At 38.0% G+C, this 20,231-nt stretch overlaps 1 protein-coding gene across 1 annotated transcript in view; it reads right to left on the bottom strand.

Moving 5' to 3' along the window:
* The window catches only part of LOC308513990 (alpha-2-macroglobulin-like), a 45,395-nt gene extending 26,675 nt beyond the window's left edge, over positions 1 to 18,720 (bottom strand). Inside the window, exons 1-16 of the mRNA XM_081084027.1 lie at positions 18,574 to 18,720; positions 15,393 to 15,576; positions 14,042 to 14,255; positions 13,882 to 13,934; positions 12,960 to 12,980; positions 12,516 to 12,684; positions 12,003 to 12,087; positions 11,351 to 11,471; positions 10,487 to 10,601; positions 10,230 to 10,339; positions 7,726 to 7,887; positions 5,380 to 5,607; positions 4,855 to 4,918; positions 3,347 to 3,489; positions 2,369 to 2,518; positions 635 to 799 (exon numbers count right to left, since the gene is read on the bottom strand). Of these exons, the coding sequence (XP_080940153.1) occupies positions 635 to 799; positions 2,369 to 2,518; positions 3,347 to 3,489; positions 4,855 to 4,918; positions 5,380 to 5,607; positions 7,726 to 7,887; positions 10,230 to 10,339; positions 10,487 to 10,601; positions 11,351 to 11,471; positions 12,003 to 12,087; positions 12,516 to 12,684; positions 12,960 to 12,980; positions 13,882 to 13,934; positions 14,042 to 14,255; positions 15,393 to 15,576; positions 18,574 to 18,656 (2,067 nt within the window). The 5' untranslated portion in view covers positions 18,657 to 18,720. The remainder of the gene's footprint in view (positions 1 to 634; positions 800 to 2,368; positions 2,519 to 3,346; positions 3,490 to 4,854; positions 4,919 to 5,379; positions 5,608 to 7,725; positions 7,888 to 10,229; positions 10,340 to 10,486; positions 10,602 to 11,350; positions 11,472 to 12,002; positions 12,088 to 12,515; positions 12,685 to 12,959; positions 12,981 to 13,881; positions 13,935 to 14,041; positions 14,256 to 15,392; positions 15,577 to 18,573) is intronic.
* Between the last annotated feature and the right edge of the window lie 1,511 nt (positions 18,721 to 20,231).

Genomic DNA, 20,231 nt, shown 5'->3' with positions numbered 1-20,231 from the left:
TCCCACTGGGGTGCCTGGCTAGCCTGAGTGAGGGGCTGAGGGGTGTTTTCAGGCTGCCCAAGGCCCCCAGTGGGGATCCTCACCCCATGGTGGTGTGGCCAGCCTGGGTGAGGGGCTGAGGGCCAGTTTAAAGGCTGGCCACACCCTCTTCAGGGTGGAGGTTCCCACTGGGGTGCCTGGCGAGCCTGGGTAAGGGGCTGATGGCTATTTGCAGGCTGGTCAAGCCCCCAGTGGGGACCCTCACCCCATGGGGGTTTGGTCAGCCTGCGTGAGGGGCTGAGGGCAGTTTTCAAGCTGGCCACGGCCGCTGGCTGGAAGCAGGTATCTGGGATTTATTTATCTCCTATAATTGAAATTTTGTAGCCTTGAGTGGAGCTCAGGGCCAGCAGGGCAGGGGGGAGCTTGGCTTCCTCCATTGCTGGGGCAACCCAAGCCTCTTGTTTGCTCAGCTCCGTGGCTACCGCCATCTTAGTTGGGTTAATTTGCATATTTGCTCTTGATTGGCTTGTGGGCATGGCTTGTGGGTGTGGCTGTGGGTGTAGCAGAGGCATGGTCAATTTGCATGTTTCTCTTTTATTAGATTAGATAGTTTGTAAACCTTAGGAACTAATCATCTACAATAGAAGGAACTTACCTGTAGGAAGCTATACATATCTTTTTCGTTTGTACTTGACATTGGGGAATAGATGATTCCATTGATGTGGATCTGGTCACTGACACAGTCTACATTAGTTTCCTCCTGTTGATTCAAACTTCCAGGGAAACCAGTGAGGTCCTTTACTGGTAGCAGGTTATAAACCTGTACGAATGCAAAAGTTTATTTTTCTTAAGTGCAAGGGTAAAAGAAAAGAATAATCGCCATTAGTTTTGAGTATCTTCATTGCTTAGATATTTTATAAAGAAGACTAGAGGCCTGGTGCATGAATTCATGGGGGATGGGGAGAGAGGGACCACAGGAGGTTGGCCTCTGGCCCCGAGGAAGGAGCTGGTCCTTGGCCCCCCTGGGAAAGGGGCTGCATCCACCACTGCCCACTCCTGGTTCCCTGTCCCAGCCTGGGCCCGAGAGTCCCAGTGGGGTTGGGAGAGGAGGCGACAGTCATCGGGCCAGGCATGGAAGGAATGGACGTTGATGCCACCATTGGCGCCCTGCAGCTGCACAGTTCCCCACTTCTTCCCCCCCTTCTCCTTCCCTCACCACTGTGCTGCCACCACAGCAGGTGGGAGGCCCGCCCCCAGGGAAGGGAGAGGACACGAGCAAGACTGACCCTTGTGTCAAGGGCTGACTTATAATAGATCACATTGAAGGAGCTGCTCTGCTACATAAGAAAACCCGACCCAGAAGCAGGTCTCTACTAATGGTTTAGCACCAGGGGCTGAAGGGGGCTGGCTAGCTGGGGGTAGGGGTCACGGGAGATTGGCTGTGAGAATGCACTGACTACCAGGGGGCAGCTCCTGCATCGAGCATCTGCCCGCTGGTGGTCAGTGAGCATCATAGCAACTGGTCGACTGGTCGTTTCAGCCATTCTGTTCGTTTGGTCATAATGGTAACATATATATATATATATATATATATATATATATATATATATATACACATATATATATATGTATATATATATATACACATATATATATATGATTTTGAAAATAACAATTTTAGGAAAAGCAAACAAACCCCAAAACATTGCCATCTAAGCAAGGATCATAATACTTTGATACATAGTTCAAAGGCAAACCTTAGACTCCATGCTAGAATGAAATATAACTATTAAGAGAAATTGAGATCTGCTATACTTGAGACATTGTACAAAGCTTTAAGATGGTAGAGTAAAATGATAGCTTTGTCTCTACCTGATGGTTAGCAACTGACTCAGTGTTTAACAAAGTTAATGGGCGTATGTTCTAAACAGGTACACAAAGAAGTATATATCCTCTAATAGGGTAGTATTTTCTTAGGCATTATTCATGGGAACAAAATGCTCCAGATCTTTACAAATACCTAAAACTTTAACTGTAAAATACTGGAAATGATGTTTTCAAATTCTTTTGATAAGGAAGAGTAAGACAGATATAAAAATGCATTATATTAATAGTAGTTTAAAATTGATTAGATTAACAAAGTGAGTAACGAAATTAGACACTTATCCATCTTCCTTCTCTGCTTATTTTTTTCCATAGCAATCTATATATAGAAAAGCCTAAGTGACCAAACAACCAGAACAACTGGTTGACCAGTTGCTATGACGTACACTGACCACCAGGGGGGATTTGCTCAATGCAGGAGCTGCCTATCTACTCAAAAAGGCATTTCTTCTTGCTTGGAGACCCTTTTACCTGGCCCTTCCTGACCCAGGCTGAGGGAACTCACCGAGGACGGGGAGAGCTCTGCCTCAGGCTTCATGAGCAGCACGCTTTGGTCCACTGCACGGAGGGCACAGAGCGACTGAGGAGAAGCTGTGACTCGCAGGTGGACGGGCGAGGCTGGAAGACTTACTGCTGGCTTGAAGGTCAAATCCACCTGTGAAAGTGGAGAGAAAGATCAGAAAAACAAATTTTCTAACTTAACCATGTATTCACCAGCATTTTCTTTTTCTTTTTTTAAAAAAATATTTTTATTGATTTCAGAGAGGAAGGGAGAAGGAGAAACATCAATGATGAGAGAGAATCATTGATCAGCTGCCTCCTGCATGCTCTACATTGGGGATGGAGCCAACAACCCAGGCATGTTCCCTGTCCGGGAATTGAACCATGGCCTCCTGGTTCATAGGTCGATGCTTAACCACTGGGCCACGCTGGCTGGACCACCTGCTTTTTCTGAGTGCTGCTTACTTTCAATGCATAAGCACTTAGTTTGACTTTGCGGTGGTTGGCACTGTGTGAGACCCGAGGCTTTTGGTCCCCTACATGTCGTTTTGATTTCCAAGAATCAGCTAAGCCATTATAATGACATCTACTTATTTTTACAACTTACTAAATTTGAGATGCCATTTTTTCCTTTGATACACAGTGTAATGTTCATTCACTGCAAGGTAGAATGCAAATAGTTCTAGATGCTCTTGTGTTTATCTTTTGGCTCTTTAGTAATCTTAAGAATGTATTTCCCAACATTTCATCAAAAAAGAAGGGAACAAGGTACTCTGAATCATATCATATGGTAAGGGATAATACATGAGAATTCTGCACCAGGAGTCCAGTGACATGGCTTCTTAATGTGACTCTGCCATTACCTTGCTGAAGTCCTGCGGGAGTTCATTTAACCCCTTTGGTCCAAATGCTCACATGTAGAAAATAATAAGGATAGGTACCTCTAATTTAATGTGAAAAGTTTATGGTATGAAGCACCCACCTTGTTGGCCAGACAGTTTTCAACCTCATATTTTGCAGAATCCCCGACCACTTCCCCATCAGGTAAAATGGCATAGATGAGCAATCGAGCGACTGGAGCGATGTCTGGTTCCACAGGGACCGACACAGAAAAATGGCCTTTCACTGGAGCACAGAGACAATGAGGAAGGGATTATGGGTTAGGTATATCCCCAGGGCTAACATGGATGTTTTCTCTTGCACAAAGCCCTTTATGAGCCTGGTCCGGTGAATACCATTTCTATTAGTAGGTGTAATAGATATATTAAACAGCATGTAACAAATAGATGACTATCCTTAAGAACTCTATATCTTTAAGAACTCTAGCTTTAGGGAAAAAGAAGCCTTATTAAAAGTCCCTTTTTCTCTCTTAAATGATGATTTATCACCAATTTTAAAGTTCTTATATAAAGTTCTGATGCTATCTAAGCATATGGAGACATCTTGGCTGCCATTTGATCTAGACCTCACATTAGAGAAGGGAAATAGAAGGTGAAGCTGTGAATTATAATATTAAGAGTTTAACACATTGTATTTATCCTTATGTCCTTTTTAAACCTCTATGAACAGCATATTCTATTTTTTTTTCCTTAAGAGGAGCATGGTGCTTCTTTGGAAGTTATTTTTTGATGTCTACATAGATTCTTTAGAGGTTGCATCAGACTTCTGTACATCTTCTGTGTTGCTATGAAAAGGCAACAGGAGAGTAAGTCACTGTTAGTTTTCTAGTAGGCGTTCTTTCAGACCTTCTTGGAATAGGAGAAACCATCAGAGATTTATATTGCTCCCTATTCGTTCATGGGAAGAGTCCAATTCAATGGTGGAAGTACCCAATTAAATGCTCCATAACTTGTAACTATCTTTGAAAAGGAAAACTTACATACAAATATAAATAACTCAACACAAAACCTAGTACATAGAAAGCACTCCCAAATTTTACCTTCAGTCCATTGATTAAAACTATTTTGAAATGTTGTTTTGCAAAGGTGGTTCATGAATATTTATGGTTTGAAAGTTTGGAATAAGAATGGATTATAAGAAATACTACATCTACCTTTTAAATAATTTGAACAGAATACACTGAAGAAAAAGACATATTGGGTGAAAAAAAAGAAACATTTTCTCCTTTCAAGTTTTTCTTTTTTTTTAAATTGTATCTTTATTGATTTTAGAGAGGAAGGGAGAGGGAAAGAGAGATAGAAACATCAATGATGAGAGAGAATCATTGATCGGCTGCCTCCTGCACATCCCATAATGGGGATCAAGCCCGCAATCCAGGCATGTGCCCTTGACCGGAATCAAACCTGGGACTCTTAAGTCTGAAGGCCAACACTCTATCCACTGAACCAAACCAGCTAGGGCTCAACTCCTTCTTTATTGGGGTTACATGTAGATTGCCTCTCTTTATTTGAAATGAATCCTGGTATTTCTGCATTGTAAGGTTGAATGTGTCAGATTGAGGTGGGAATGTGGAATTATGAAAATACTCACTGTCTTCCTGCTTCACAGGCAGTACATGAAACCCAGTTCGGACAATGCCTCCCTTTGCCATTATCTGGAAAAAAACCCCCAAAAACAAAGGCAATGAAAGGATCTTACTTCAATTCTTGCCCTCTATGTGACATGCTTATTTTCTTTGAACCCCTGCTAGCAAGAATTAATTAACCCTGTAGGGCAGTGGTTCTCAACCTTTCTAATGCCGCGACCCTTTAATACAGTTTCTCATGTTGTGGTGACCCCCAATTTCATTGTTACAAGTTGAACATAATTAAAGCATAGTGATTAATCACAAAAGCAATATGTAATTATATATGTTTTTTCTGATGGTCTTAGGCGACCCCTGTGAAAGGGTCGTTTGACCCCCAAGGGGTCGCGACCCACAGGTTGAGAACCGCTGCTGTAGGGAGTCAAGCTTTCAGAAGAGAAGCAGACTTTCTCAAGAGCTTATAAATCTTGCCACACAGAGCTTATAAATCTTGTCTACAGATGACTCAGTGCCGTGGTCTGCCTTCTCACCAGGTAATAGAATGTGAGCTCCCTTAGCTCCTTCAGGACCTGTCCATTCAGAACATAATGTGCTTGGATGGTTTGAGTTTGGCCACAGCGCAGTTCATCAGGTATGGTCTCAAGGTGGACAAAGCTCTTGCTGGGAGAGAATACACGAGTAGCAGTGTGATAAGCGTCTCTGTGCTCTTCTGTCAGCCATTGGCGGTCATAACAGTGGCTCTGATCCTTGTATTTGACCTAATGAATTAGGAAAAACAGTATTATTGTATAGTTTATATCTCACAGAGAATCAGTGTTCTCACAAAACTGTATTAGTTGACTGTCCTACCTAAGCTAGTCCCGAGAAGTCTTTTGTTCCATAGTAACAAGTGAGAGAGAAGCCCCCTCCTTTTTGGTTTATCTCTATTGTAGGCATGGTTTGTATCTTTACACTGAAGAGGTTCCTAGGGTTGCTGTTGATATTTTTGAAGAACATAAAGGGAGACATCCTTTGCTCTGACTAGCTTCCTTGACATTTCTTTGGCCACTTTATTGTGCAGACAGAGACACTATGAAACCTCTTTGAGGAGACTTAAATAATGTCCAAAAACTGAAGAATCACATTCACAAATTGAAGTCAATGCCTCATTCATACTGAGTTGCAAATAGATATTATGAGTAAATGTAATATTGCAACATTAAGGTTCTGAGGAAACTTTCCATAAATAGCATTAGTTCTTGAGCTGGCAAATTGTCTAAAGTCCACCTCTTTGGAGTTTCTTGGATTCTTTTTAATGCTTCTTATGATTCTGGACTCTTAAGCTCCATAGGGATTATTTGGGTTGTATTTCAGTTTTTCTCCATGTAGAAGTTGTTTGTTAGTTTTTATGTTCAGGCTTCCACTACCCTCATTTTCACCTCCCAAGTGGCATGAGTGAATCTTTGTTCAGCCAACCATTTTGTTCATATCTCAATGTATATTCCAGTGATAACATATAAATGCTCATTAAACAGAGTAAGCATTTAACAATAATATTTTCATTTTTTAGGACTAGCACCGTGCCTAGTACAGAGAAGGTATTTGAGATAGTTCTTAATAAAATAAATGAGTAAACATTCAATTTTCACTTATTAAAGGTATAGGCTTTTATGACAACTATTTACAGCTTAATTAATAAAATATTATTTATTCCTCTTTATATTTATATGAGAAATTCCAGCAGGTATGGGTTTTTCATCACTATTACTATGTAATATCTATTGTGTAGCCATATACCCATAAATGTGTATCTACATCTTCATTGCTGAATAGAGGACTGTATGCTATAAAAAGCAAACTATATGGGTATGGAGAGTGTGGAGAAAATTAGAATAGCAGGACAAAAATAAGTAAGGACAATAATTTATGGAGTTAAAATGCTAATGATGTTAAAATGGGCTTTTACAGCAACAATATTTAACAGCTAAAGGGGCTTACTAGGTGCTTTAATATGTAATATCTCTAATCTCACAACAATTCTAAGAGTTGTGTCTATTTTACAGATAAGAAAATGAAGTATAGAGGTTTTTAGTTATTTGCTCTTAAAAAGAGTTCAGCCAGGATTTTATTCTTATTTATTTCATTCTGGAACCTACACCTTTTTAAAAAAATTGTAGTAAGAAACACACAACATAAAATTATCATTTCAACCATTTTATGTACAGTTTGGTAGTGTTAAGTAGTGTGCAATGGATCTTCAAAATTTTTCCACCTTGCAAAACTAAAACTCTACATCCATTAAACAACAGTTTCTAACTTCTCCTTTCCAGTCATAGGAAGCTGCCATTCTACTTTACACTTCTATGACTTTGACTAATGTAGATACATTGTATTATTGGAATCATACAGTGTTTGTGTTTTTTTCTTTTTGTGACTGGGTATTTCACTTATATATGTATATACCACATTTTATTTATCCATTTATCTGTTCAAAGATATTTGGGTTGCTTTCACTTTGTGGCTATTGTGGCTAGTACTGCTATGAGCATGGGTTTGCAAATATTCATTAGAGACACTGCTTTCAATTCTTGTGGCTATATTCCCCATAAGTGGGATTATGAGATCATATGGTGCTTTCATTTTTAATTTTTTGAAAAATTGCATACTGTTTTCTATAGCACCATTTTATATTGCCAGTAATAGCATAGAAGAAGAACCCACACTTTTAACCACTAAAACTTTTTAATAAAGTTTTTCAAAGTTGACCTTAAATTGGTTTCTAGTTTCTAGTGTTTTTCTCTCCATTGGACTAAACAAACTTGGAGATCTCATCACTTTAGGTTGCAAGCATTTTTCAAGGCTACTTCATGTTATTGGTAACTTCTTTCCAAGCTTACCCTGACAGAGAGGGAGGAATCCTTAACGTTGGTCGTGTTGATGGAGAACTGCGCTAGGCCAAACTGATCCGTGGTGGCATTGGAGACATAGTTAGCGGCATTTGCTGTGATGTAGATGAGTTTATTTTGCATGGGGACACCTTTCCCATCCACGAGGCGCACCTGAAGATGAAAAGCTGTGGATCAGTTATATGGCTAATCTCCAATAGGCACCCAACATATTCATTTTATCAGAAGTATTTATATGAGTGCATCCTATATGTTGAACACATTTCCAAGCATTGAAGCTATAGCAGTGAACAAAACAAAGGTCCTTCCACCATAGAGCTTACAGTCTAGTAAGGGGCAGATGTGAAATCAATGCATAAGTAATATACACTTATTTAGTAGTAATCAGTCCTAAGAAGAAAAATAAAGCAGTATTGTTTGAGGACAGGTGGGTATTTGAAACATCGTGGGGACCACTCTGTAAAATACATGATGATCCATCCACTATGCTGCATATCTGGAACGAATACAGAATAATATTGAATGTAAACTGTAATTGAAAAATTAGAAAAAATAAAGCAGTGTAAAAGGATAGAGCATGATGGTGGGTCTGTGTATCATATATTACTCTTGCAGAGTCACAGAGCAGAAGAATCATACAGAATTGAAAAATTTTAACCCACTGCCAAATTTAATTGAGTTCCTCTTATTGTGTGACGGACAACTAACTTTTTATGATGTTGTGTTCTGTATAATGAGTGTACAAGTGAGCAATGAATACATTGTCTGGTATGCTTCTCTAGTTGTTTTATGCATGATATCTGCTTGTCAACCTAAATTTTCAATCTTTTGGAAGGTAGGCAGATTTTATGAGGCACTTGCCATGTAAAAATGTAAAATTGAGAAGAAGCACACCATCCTAATAAAGGCTTAAAGTCACATTACTGTTAATGTTAAACTCAGCAGATGAGTAGTCTAGTTCCTATTGTGAAGATGTTCATTCCTTTCCAGTATAAGCTACTTATTATGGTAGCAAGAAGCACAGGGGCAGACTTGGATCAGTATGTGTAACTGATTAACAAAATCTAAGTTTGTCACTGAACTGTCGGCTACATGTACAAAGAGAAGGATAAAATTCTGATTTTTCTCTTCTAATGAGTCTTATGACTAATGGAACACTTATTTAATAGGACTAAAATATCAAAAATGTACAATATACCTGAGAAATTTAAAAACATGAAGTGTACTTTCATTTTAGCATGTGACCAAAGTTTCTGAATATGTTTGCTAATGGAACACTTATTTAATAGGACTAAAATATCAAAAATGTACAATATACCTGAGAAATTTAAAAACATGAAGTGTACTTTCATTTTAGCATGTGACCAAAGTTTCTGAATATGTTTGCTGTCATAACATAATCAAAACATTCTAAAATTTACTCCTTCACTCCTTTGTTGAGTCTTTCACACTCTCCACAGCTGAAATTTTATATCATTTCCATTAAGAATATGACACACAGTCATTATACATGAGATACACCCAACTGTTATCTCAGACTCCTGGACCCAGAAAGGTCCATTTGCACATCTGCTTATACTAGAAAGATAACAATAAAATATTTCTCTGTAGATATGTGAGAAAATTTACATTTTTAAAAGCTGGGAACCTTAAATAGCAGTATTTTACCCTTGTGTACACTGTTTTACTTGCATTTATAGAAAAAGTATTATAAATATAATATCCATGAAAGAAATACTAGGTATAGTAGCATATTTTATGATTCAAAATAAAAATTAAAACCATCTACCATTCATTGCCATGTGAAATTAGTGCTGGAAGGATAATGTTTGTGTCCACCATGAATTCTGAGATGCTTGTGAGAAAATATCATAAAAATATGAGACTGCCAAGTCAGTCTCAGTCTCATATTTTAATACCACAGGATCTCACTCATTTATGGGAAATTAAGACCATTATAAACTGATGACCAAAAATAGATACAGAGGCAGAGCAACATCGAACAGACTGTCAAACTACAGCGGGAAGGCTGGGGAGGGTTGGGAGTGGGGATGGGTAAGAGATCAACCGAAGGACTTGTATGCATGCATATAAGCATAACCAATGGACAGAAGACACTGGGGGGTATGGAGGCCAGGGGAAGGTGAAGGGGAGAAAATAAAAAGGAGACATATAATACTCTTTGTAATACTTTAAGCAATAAAACAATTAAAAAAATATGAGACTGCCTGGTAAACTGTGGGAAGGAGATTGAGTGACACCACACAATGCTGTTCCAGAAGTGACAAAAAAAACTTTCTAATTTTGCGGATGCTTTAGAACGATTTTATAGATTTCATTTACAAATTTACAGAGGAACAGATATGTGGTTTTAATTTGTATTGTATTTTGTATTAATCAGCAGGTAACAAAAATCAGGTATAGTTTTAGCAGAATATGCTGTGCTTATTAGATGATGATGCGAAGTTTGGTTTGTGAATTGAAAAATACTCCACCTGTCCAAAGAACGGGATCCCTTGTCTGAAGTGTGGGTCCACTTTCACAAATGAGAGTTGGGTGATAGTTCTTGTTATTTCACTGAGCCCTCTTCCAGTTAACTCCACCTCTGAAAGAAGAAAAAAGAAAGTCATTTTTTGGAAGGATGATCTGCCTGAACTTCTTATCCTACCTTCCCCCTTTCAAATCATATGCTGGCAAAGGATATAAATCAATGTCCATTTCCTTTTCTCCCATACCCACATGGTACACAAACCTGTTCCTTCTTCTTTGATCTGGGCTTCCACTTCAAGTTCCATTTTCAAACCTTCTCTCTTCATCTGGAAGACCTTGGTTTTTACTTGCTGAGAGACGCAACCCTGGCTGTTTAGCTAGGAGGGGACAGAATAAAATACAAGAACATAATACTAGACAGACCAAAAGTCAGTTAATCTGGTGGGATATTTGGGGGGGCAGGGAACATAATTTAGGTATTTCCTATAAGAATACAATACCTTTAGGGATTGGTTATTATTACATTTTACAACAGTATCTGGTTTATAATTGACAGGTGTATTCCTTAGTATTTGAGATTTCTTAGTGTGAATGAGATAGAAATGCCCTAAAATTTTTGGGGATTCATCTTACTGTAATAGGCGGCTAACCCTTCACCAAAATCTGGCTCCCCTTCCATAGTGTACAGCTATGGCTAGAAAGTCGCCGCCTATCTGGGAATTGTGTTTCCTACCTCACTGGTATCTAGGTGGGGCCATGTGACAAGTTCTTGTTCATAGAAAGAATGAAACTGACATTCTTCCCAGAAAAAGTGATTAAAAGGTATGCTTCCCCCCCCCCCTTTCCTTCATACAAATGGATGTCAAAGATGGCTTTGGATACCAGTTATTGAAGTTGACTCAGCTTCCATCATTCTGTGTGTTTGCTGCACCAAGAACATCCATAATGGACAATTATAGGAAATACATAATTCCTACTGTGCTAACTCACTTATTTTAAAACAACTACTATACCTAGCATAGAATTCTCTTATCGGTTGCTATCTTCCTGAGTTAGGATCGTGTTGTGACTCACTGCTTATTAACAATGCCTTTGTCATTAGTGCCTAGAAGAGTTTTCCACCTACCTTCTGACTTAATTTCTCACAGAGAGCTTGTGACTCTCCACCAAAACAGTTAGAAGGATTATAATACTTTCTGCACATGCTCATGGTCACACGTCCTGGGACTGGCTTTCCATACGTGTATCTGTCATAAGAACATCGCCAAATGAATCAAAGTAGACATTGAAAATCCACATTTCTGACCTATTTATATTTCCTCTTTTAGCTAAATTATATTTACTCCCGTCTCTTCCCTCTAATCTGCACTTTCCATTTGCAGGCTCAAACATTATTGAGCACAGTCAAGTAATGACCCTTCTCTTCTAGAATTCTTCAGTGCAACATGCTGAAACTTACTATAGTCTTCTTTTATCATGCCTTTTTCTCCTAATTTCTAATTTTAATCTAAAAAACTATCTTTTGTAGCCTAGTCTCTGTAAGGACAATTGCCTGTGCCATGATAGTTATAATAATGCTGGTAAGACTGTGAAAGAAAATAAGAAGGGAAAATAGGAAGGCAACAGGAAAGGAAAGTTCTAGAGATGAGATGCTCTCATGTATTTCAAGTATTTGTGCTGTCACTGCTCCTAGAAACACTAGCCAAAATATCCCAAATGTTGAGTCTTTTTAAAATAATTTCCCCAGAAAAGATTTTAAAAAACCCCAAAAAACTCACAGGCCACACACTGACACATTCACCTCTTCGTCCGAGATAGTGATTATCTTTGGCACTGTTACTTGCACTTCAAACTTGGGAAGCACTGTTGATAGGATATAAAGGAAGTTTGTGATTAGTTTTCAACTTCTGGGGAATTAGTACTTTCAGGTTCTTTGTAACACTTCCCTAATAATATTTTAGGCTCGCGAAGGGGCAGCTCTCTTCTCCAATACATCTACCTTGCTCAAATGCAGACAGTTCGAAGAACAATCACAGACCCCTGTAACCTTACTAAAACAAGGGTGTTTTCAATTTCTTGGAGATGAAAAAATTGCTATAAATATAACTAAGCTATATAAAGTCCTATTCACAAGGCATTAATTGTCTTAATGGGAGTAAGGTATATAATTGGTTCTACTCCAACCCCAGTCTCACCCAGGAAAAGTGAAAGGATTCAAAATAAACTCAAATTCTAGGCCCTAGAAGTTTAAATATGAAGAAAAATATTCCATGATTTTCTATAATTCATACCAAATTCCTCCACGGTGAAGGGGTGCTCTGCCGTTTCACCTGATTCTTTCGTTACCAGCACTTTGTAGGAGCCCAGAAATGGCTCTGATGAGAGCGGAAAGGCCAATTGCTTGAGGCCACTCTCTAACTTGACCTTCTGCCATTGTGCGATGCGATTTCCTTTGGGGTCCTATAGATACATTAATTGAAAATTACAAAAGAGCTTAGAGCATTAGAGACAATTTAGGGAATCTATAGAAACTCTATGTTATCCACAAAGAGGAAAATGGGATGGTTATAAGGAATGGGGAGGGGAGATGAGTTAGAACCATCTGTGTTACATGAGTTTGAAGGCTTCTCCCTTAATGACAAGTTTCTGGGATATTGTAAGAATCTCTCAAATAAGAACATTTTCCCTAAATTTATCACTTTACATGTAATTATGGAATGCTTCGTTTCACTTACCTCAATGGATACTAGTGGAATCTGAGAGAGAAAAGAGAAATAAAGGAGTTTAGAATTTGTTCACAAGTATTCTCAGTTCTGATTTATAAGCAAGGTAGTTTTATCTAGAATAACTTTACCCATAGTAAAACACATAAAATAATTACAGGTTAAGTTTTACAGAACTTTTAACTAATCATTTAAAAGCAATTAATAAATAATGATAAGATCGTAATAGGCTGTCAGCAACAAATACATAGATGGACCTACCATTCATGAGAAATGGGATTTACTAATATTAATTACTTAAATGCGTATGGCATCCCAGGGAAGTACACTCTTTTGCTTTGAAATTTTATAGGCTGAGAAGTAAAATACCAACAGAACTATAAGTAACTATGTTCAGACCCAAATATTAAGATGAATCACAGAATTCTTAGGTAGTTCTAAGAGTAAAGAAGAGTAAATAGCTCCTCTGCTATCAATGTTTATTCATTATTAAAAAGTAATATTTATTAAGTGCCTACCATGTACTGTGTGTCATTATAGATTCTGGGAATATTGCAATGCACAAAAGAACAATATATCTGCTTTCAAGGAGCTTACTTTCTAATAAGGAATAGATACAAAAGTATATATGTGCATATAGTTGATATATATCTAAATATATATATTTCATATCTGTATATATTTGAGATTAATTGAGAACTTTCTAAATTTAGGGTGACAATTTCCTAAGTTCAGTACCAAGACAAAAAAAAGTAACTACTCTCTTGACCAGAGATACTCTTTAAAATAAAGATCTTACACTATTCTAATGCCAAAAATTACTGTTCTCGATACCAGATTTCTCCTCTCCCTGGTCCTCCCCCAGCACCCAAAACAGACTCCCAGCCAGGTTACACAGATAATAATGATTCTGTATAGATATTAGGAGACTCACCAACTCATTCAGGGGGTGAAAATTTTCATCCAATGAGACAACACGAAACTTTACTGAAACAGAAATATTTTTTATCACTAGAAATCTTAAATCAGGCCTATAGACTGGTAAGACAAACCATTAAGAAACCAGTATTATAGGGCTTTTGATTGGGGAATACGTAGGGGAGGATCTTTCCTTTTTGAAGTTGTCCTGACTGTTGGCCTCTTTGTACCTGTCTGTCCTGGTTTGTAGATAGGTTTGTCTGTCTGGACAAAGACCAGGCTCTCTTGGTTTTTCACCAGCATTGTGGTCTGCCTTCTGAATTCGTGGGTTGCTCCTTTCACTTGGACAGAAAGAAACATTACCTCTTCACTGGATGGAGATCTTGGGACCTGAAATACAGGAGAGATCCGGAGAATCCATTCAGTCTTCAATGTTTCATCCTCCATCCCTGTCGCACTCCTCCCTGGAGATATTGCCTCTTTTACTTAACTTCACTCCCTCATTCTTATCACAGAAAATTGTCATGAACAGAAATTATTTTTGTTATTTTACAAGTAGGGAGACAGGACATAAGATGGAGGAAAATACCTCAGTAAGAAAGGTCATGAATGAGATTCACATCACCTTATAGATCAGTCTTGATTCAGTTATACACTGAACTTGAGCAAGTTTTTATGTGTGGACAGGGCATGGTAAAAGCATATTTAGGCCCATGAGAAAGAAAACTACAATATTTTATTACTATAGGTGGTGGCATTTTATATATGGGCAACGCTGAAGAGTTACTGGATATTTGCTCATGGTAATTTCTATAACTTTCACTCATAGAAAGAGTATGGGGTGATGCATTCCTCTCAGCCCACCACTGGGGGCTCATGTTGAGTACCAGAGGCCTGTTGCATGAAAAGATTCATGCAATAGGCCTTCCCTTCCTCTGGCTGCTGGCACCAGTTTTCCTCCGGCACCTGGGACCCAGGCCTTCGCTCCAGCCAGAGCCTCCTTCAGCCTTCACTACTCTGGCTGGAGCCGCCTTCAAGCTTTCGCTGCTCCAGCCGAGCTGCCTTCAGTCTTCGCTGTGCCGCTTCGTGCCTTCATGTGCAGATTAACCACCATCTTTGTTGGCAGTTAATTTGCATATTGCTCTGATTAGCCAAAGGTGGGTGTAGTGAAGGTATGGTCAAGAAGCATCTTTGTCTATTATTAGATAGGATTGGCCTACTTTGCTTTATTAATCTTTTTCTCATTTAATTTTAAGAAGTCACCTTTTCCCTTTGTCTAGTGCATGCTGCTTTTTTTTTTTTGCTAATAGAAACTTTCTTTGATCATTAAGTTGGTTTAAATATGCTTATAAATATTTGTATCTCATAAATTCCTGCATAGCTGCTTACTTTCTACTCTTAGTTGGTACATTTTATTCCTTTCTGAAGTCCTTGCCTGCCTCTCAAAGCCTTATCTTGACTGAATTCTGGATCTCTGTGACCGTGACTAATAGAAACAAGTATATTAAGCCAAACAGCCATACTCACAGTGAAAGAGACACAGCGGAATAAGTCCTTTTCTGCCACCAGGTTAGTGAAGAGGCTCTCATTCTTCCTGAGAGAATCCAAGGAAACACTTACAGTCACCGTCTCATTTAGGTGGCTCAGAAGGATGCAGGCCTTCTCAGGGGTCTCAGTGTGGAGCAGGGAGGGGACCAGTGCCATATACTGCCTGGAAATGGGGAAGTCCAATTAGAGGAGAGGCATTGGTATCAACAGCAATATTCTCTATGAAAATTATGGGTACTATCATTAGTTCTATACCAAGAGACGATGCATTGATAAGCATGAAATTAATCTTTGCTATTGAACAGTATATATGAGAATTATTCCCCTGCCTATCACCAGTGCTATGGCAGTGAACATTTTGCTTGAGGTGAGCCTTAAATAGATTAAAATTAGTAGGTTTACCTTCCTTTAAGAAACCAAAAAATGTAGGCATCTGAATTAAAATTAAACAATATGCTAATTATATATGTATGTTGTTAATCTATTTTACATTAGGATTTTGTAGAAAACAAGCAAGCTTTCAGGTGAGACACTGAAAAACCAATCAATTTACAGAACTTTCATTGAGTATCTATATTATATCTATATCTGTATCTATCTATCATCTATCTATCTATCTATCTATCTATCTATCTACCTATCTATCTATCTAATCTATCATCTATCTATCTATCATCTTCAACAGCCTTGAGTAAAATGGTATGGCAAATACTTGCTTTTCACTTTACAGATGTGGAATCTGAGACTTAAAACAAGTGAGTCATTAATTTAAAGTTTCAGTTGTGGTAAGCAACTAATGAAATCTTAGGCTGTTACATAACCCTGGATGTTTGCATTTTAAATATTTGCCTTTCAACTCCTGGCTAGACAATGCTCCACTCAAAAATGTTCTTCTAAGTGATTGACTTTTGAGTCTTGGTAACTCATGAGCAAAACAGAAACGTTTCCAATACCCTCATATATACTTTTATTGACCCTGTAGTTTTCAAACATTTTTAATTGAGTTTATTAGGTGACATTGGTTAACAGAACCATACAGGTTTCAAATGCCCTCTTCCACCTCCTCCAGCCCCCTTTCCTTCTGGCTATCACCGGACTGTTACAGCTTAATCCTTTCACCGTTTTTTCACCAAGGATTTTTGTTTACAGAACTCATAATAATTTTAGACAGCATGCAATACATATTTTCAAAAAAACATTGAGCCTGAAACCTGGGCATGTGCCCTGATCAGGAAATCAAACCATGACCTCCTGATTCATAGGTCTATGCTCAACCACTGTGCCACAGCCGCTGGGCTTTATGATGATATTTTAAGATAAAACATATTCTTGTATTAGTTTTTCATGGAATTTTAAATATCATAGAAATAAGATACCCAATATAACTTATTTTAAAAATAAATCAATGCTCAGCTGGTATGGCTCAGTGGTTGAGTGTCGACCCATGAACCAGGAGGTCACAGTTCAATTCCTGGTCAGGGCATATGCCCGGGTTTCTAGGCTTGATCCTCAGTAAGGGGCGTGCAGGAGGCAGCTGATTGATGACTCTCTTTCATCATTGATGTTTCTCTCCCTCTCTCCCTCTCTCTTCCTTTCTGAAATCAATACAAATTTTGACATATTTTAAAAAAAGAAATCAAAACGTTTTTGTTGCAATGATCAGAAATTTAACATCTTTCCCCTTTTCCTTCATAAATTTAACTCTTCTTTTAAATGTAATGTGACCCTAAAGTTGTAAATATTGACCATTTTCTTCTAGATTCAGTTATTTTCAAAGGTCTTACTCATATAACAAAATATTTCAAAACAAATTAATATATTGTAAATTATAATGCATACATATTAGATATAAAATAAAAATAATTTTGAAGCACATCTTTAAAAGAATGATGTGTTTTTTAAATGTATCTATGGATGGGTATTCCTTGTTGCAAGAATTAAAAAAGGTCTAACATTAATTCTGTTGCTATTTTTGGTTTGTATAGATGTACCATGAAAAATTATTCATATATAAGTAAGTATATACAGATAAAACAATTATGTCCTTATTACCAGTTCTTGTAAATCTTCTACATTAGATGCTAGAAATCACCCCGTGCCCTATTATGAAGAATTGCTTCACCCAGCCGGCATGGCTCAGTGGTTGAGCATTGACCTATGAACCAGGAAGTCACAGTTAGATTCCTGATCAGGACATATGTCCAGGTTGCAGGCTCGAACTGCAGTGGGGCCATGCAGGAGGCAGCTGATTGATGACTCTCTCTCATCATTGTGTTTCTATCCCTCTCTTCCTCTTTTTTCCTCTCTGAAATCAACACAAATATATTTAAAAAAAGAATAAAGCAACACCAATTTGTTAAAAAAAGAAAGAATTGCTTCTAATCATCTGTCAGCTGGTTATTTCCTTTAGGTCTTCTTTCAATTTTGTTGAAACAAAAAAATTGTCACCACATGATCTATTAAAGGATTTTTTCCCTTTCCTTAGAATCCTTTGCTTTCTCAAAAATCAACATCAGTATTTCAAATTGTTCCTTTCTTTGGCACCCTGAAGATTTTTATACCCCAGGACAATGCTCCACAGTAAAATCATTTGACTGAAGAAGAGATTTGTTTTTCTCTCATAAGGTGGAAGATGGGTAATTAAGAAAGGGGAGGTGAGGAAGGATAAATAGCACAGTCTCCAGCAGATCAATATGAATGTGAGAATCTGAAAGCTGATTCCATTAAAACTATCCATTTTAATGCCCCTTAGAAAGTCCTAGTATATTCATGGATAATTTAGAAATTCAGAGTTCCAGAGAATTTGAAAAAAAAAATAGTTAAGAAAAAGTAAAGAATGAATAAACCAGATTCATAAAATATCATCATTGAAAGAGACCTTAGAGATAAGAAAGTGACAGTTTCATAAGGAAGACAAGTGAATGATATAAAGAAGAATCTAAAATAAAGGAAAGAATTCTTTTTTTAACTCTTAAAAGTGCATTTTAATGAACCAAGCAAGAGTTTAAAACATATATATGTGTATGTGTATATATATTCACACACACACACACATACATACATATATATATATGGTTGCTCCACAAGTATTTCAATTCAAAGCAGAAAAAAAAAAAGGAAGAAAAGGACTCTTTAAGTTTATGCTCTATAGGAAACTCACGGTTGTCCAGAAACTGAGGCATCTGCAGGCAGGAAGACCAGGAAAAGGACAATAAGACTTGGATGGAGTTTGTTCTTCTCCATGCTGCTGGGAGAAGGGACCTGAGGAGACCAGACTGTATTGTGCCTGACTCTCTGTAGTTGGTCTGGTCTCAAGCCTTCCTCAGAGCAACCAGGCTTTTTGTTGCTCTCTGAACAAACAGGAAGTTCCACCCCCACCAGATGTCTAAACAAACTAAAAGTCTCTGAATGTTCTCTGGAAGGGTCATTGCGCCCAGAGGCCTAATTACAGTAAAAGGGTCAAGGTTAATTCCTGGTGGGCTAACTAGAATTCTTGGAGGGATAAAACCCACATTCCTGTAAGTGCTCACTTTCTCTGGGTTTTACTATAAAGCAGCTAATCGGCTTTTAAATCCCTTCTCTCTTTTACTCCCTCCTTCCATTTCCCCACAGCACTTTTCATGGCATTCCTCACGTCTTTTGCATGAACAGTTGGTAAGGGAAACAACAATTTAAGCAATACTGGACAGGCTCAAAGTAGATATTTTCCTGCAAGTCAGTGAGCCTGCAAGTCTTCTGTTTTATATGCCTACCTTAAGTGTTGAAGCAGTTTCAGAATTCAGTAGTCCTCTATGGAAATGACAATGGATTCAACGAATAGGTTTTTGACTTTAGGGATATCAGTGGATTGCAGATGAAGAGCCAGTCCTGGAAGAATGATAACTGAAAATATTTTCCTGTATTAAAAAAGTGAAAGGATAAAAGGAGAGGTAGCCAGACCTCAAAAACAAACTTGGACCTACTGTGCCTAACAAAGATCTCAGTTGCCTTTACCATCAACTATGCAAACACATTTTGTTACTTACTTTTAAATATGCTGCTCCTTATCATCTTTAATCATATAATCCATGTGTTCATCCAACTATTTGTTTTTTTTAAAATAAGTATTTTACAGCCTAGTCGGGGTAGGTATCATGTAAAATCATGGAGATAGAATGGGCATTGATACATTTATATAGGCGAGAGATGATGGCATTTTGAACTAGGGCCTATTTACTAGGCTATTCATAATGAGCTGGAAAAGAGGTTGACAGATGTATATTATATTTAAAAGGTAAAATTATAATATACAATGAATATAGGAAAGTGACTGATAAAGAAGAATGTGCTTTTCAATTTTCCTGGCTGGTCACTGAGTGAATTGTGTTGCCTTTAACTGATTGAGTAAAACAGGAAACAGGGTGGGAACAGAAGGACAGGGTGGCGACTGAAAGTTGGAAAGATAGAGTCTAGTTTTAGAAAGTACTTGTGGGATATTCAAGTATTAATATTCACAGGGGTTTTATCATTTTCATCTAGAGTTTAGAGCAGTGTGGTCTAATAGAAATAAATGTGACCTCTTATGTAACTACTTTTTCTAGTAGCCACATTAAACAAACAATAAGAGCCCCACCAGTGTGGCTCAGAGGTTGAGCATTGACCTATGAACCAGGAGGTCATGGTTCGATTCCCAATCTGGGCACATGCCTGGGTTGTGGGCTCCGTCCCCCTAGCCCGTGTGTAGGAGGCAGCCAGTCAATGATTCTCTCTCATTGATGTTCCTATTTCTTTCTCCCTCTTTCTTCCTCTCTGAAGTCATTAAAAATACATTAAAAAGCA

This window comes from Myotis nattereri (genome assembly GCF_964212035.1).
Source record: "Myotis nattereri genome assembly, chromosome: 2".
NCBI classification, from domain to species: domain Eukaryota; kingdom Metazoa; phylum Chordata; class Mammalia; order Chiroptera; family Vespertilionidae; genus Myotis; species Myotis nattereri.
The sequence above is the reverse complement of the archived record's forward strand: the minus strand, read 5'-3'. Positions and strand labels throughout refer to the sequence as shown.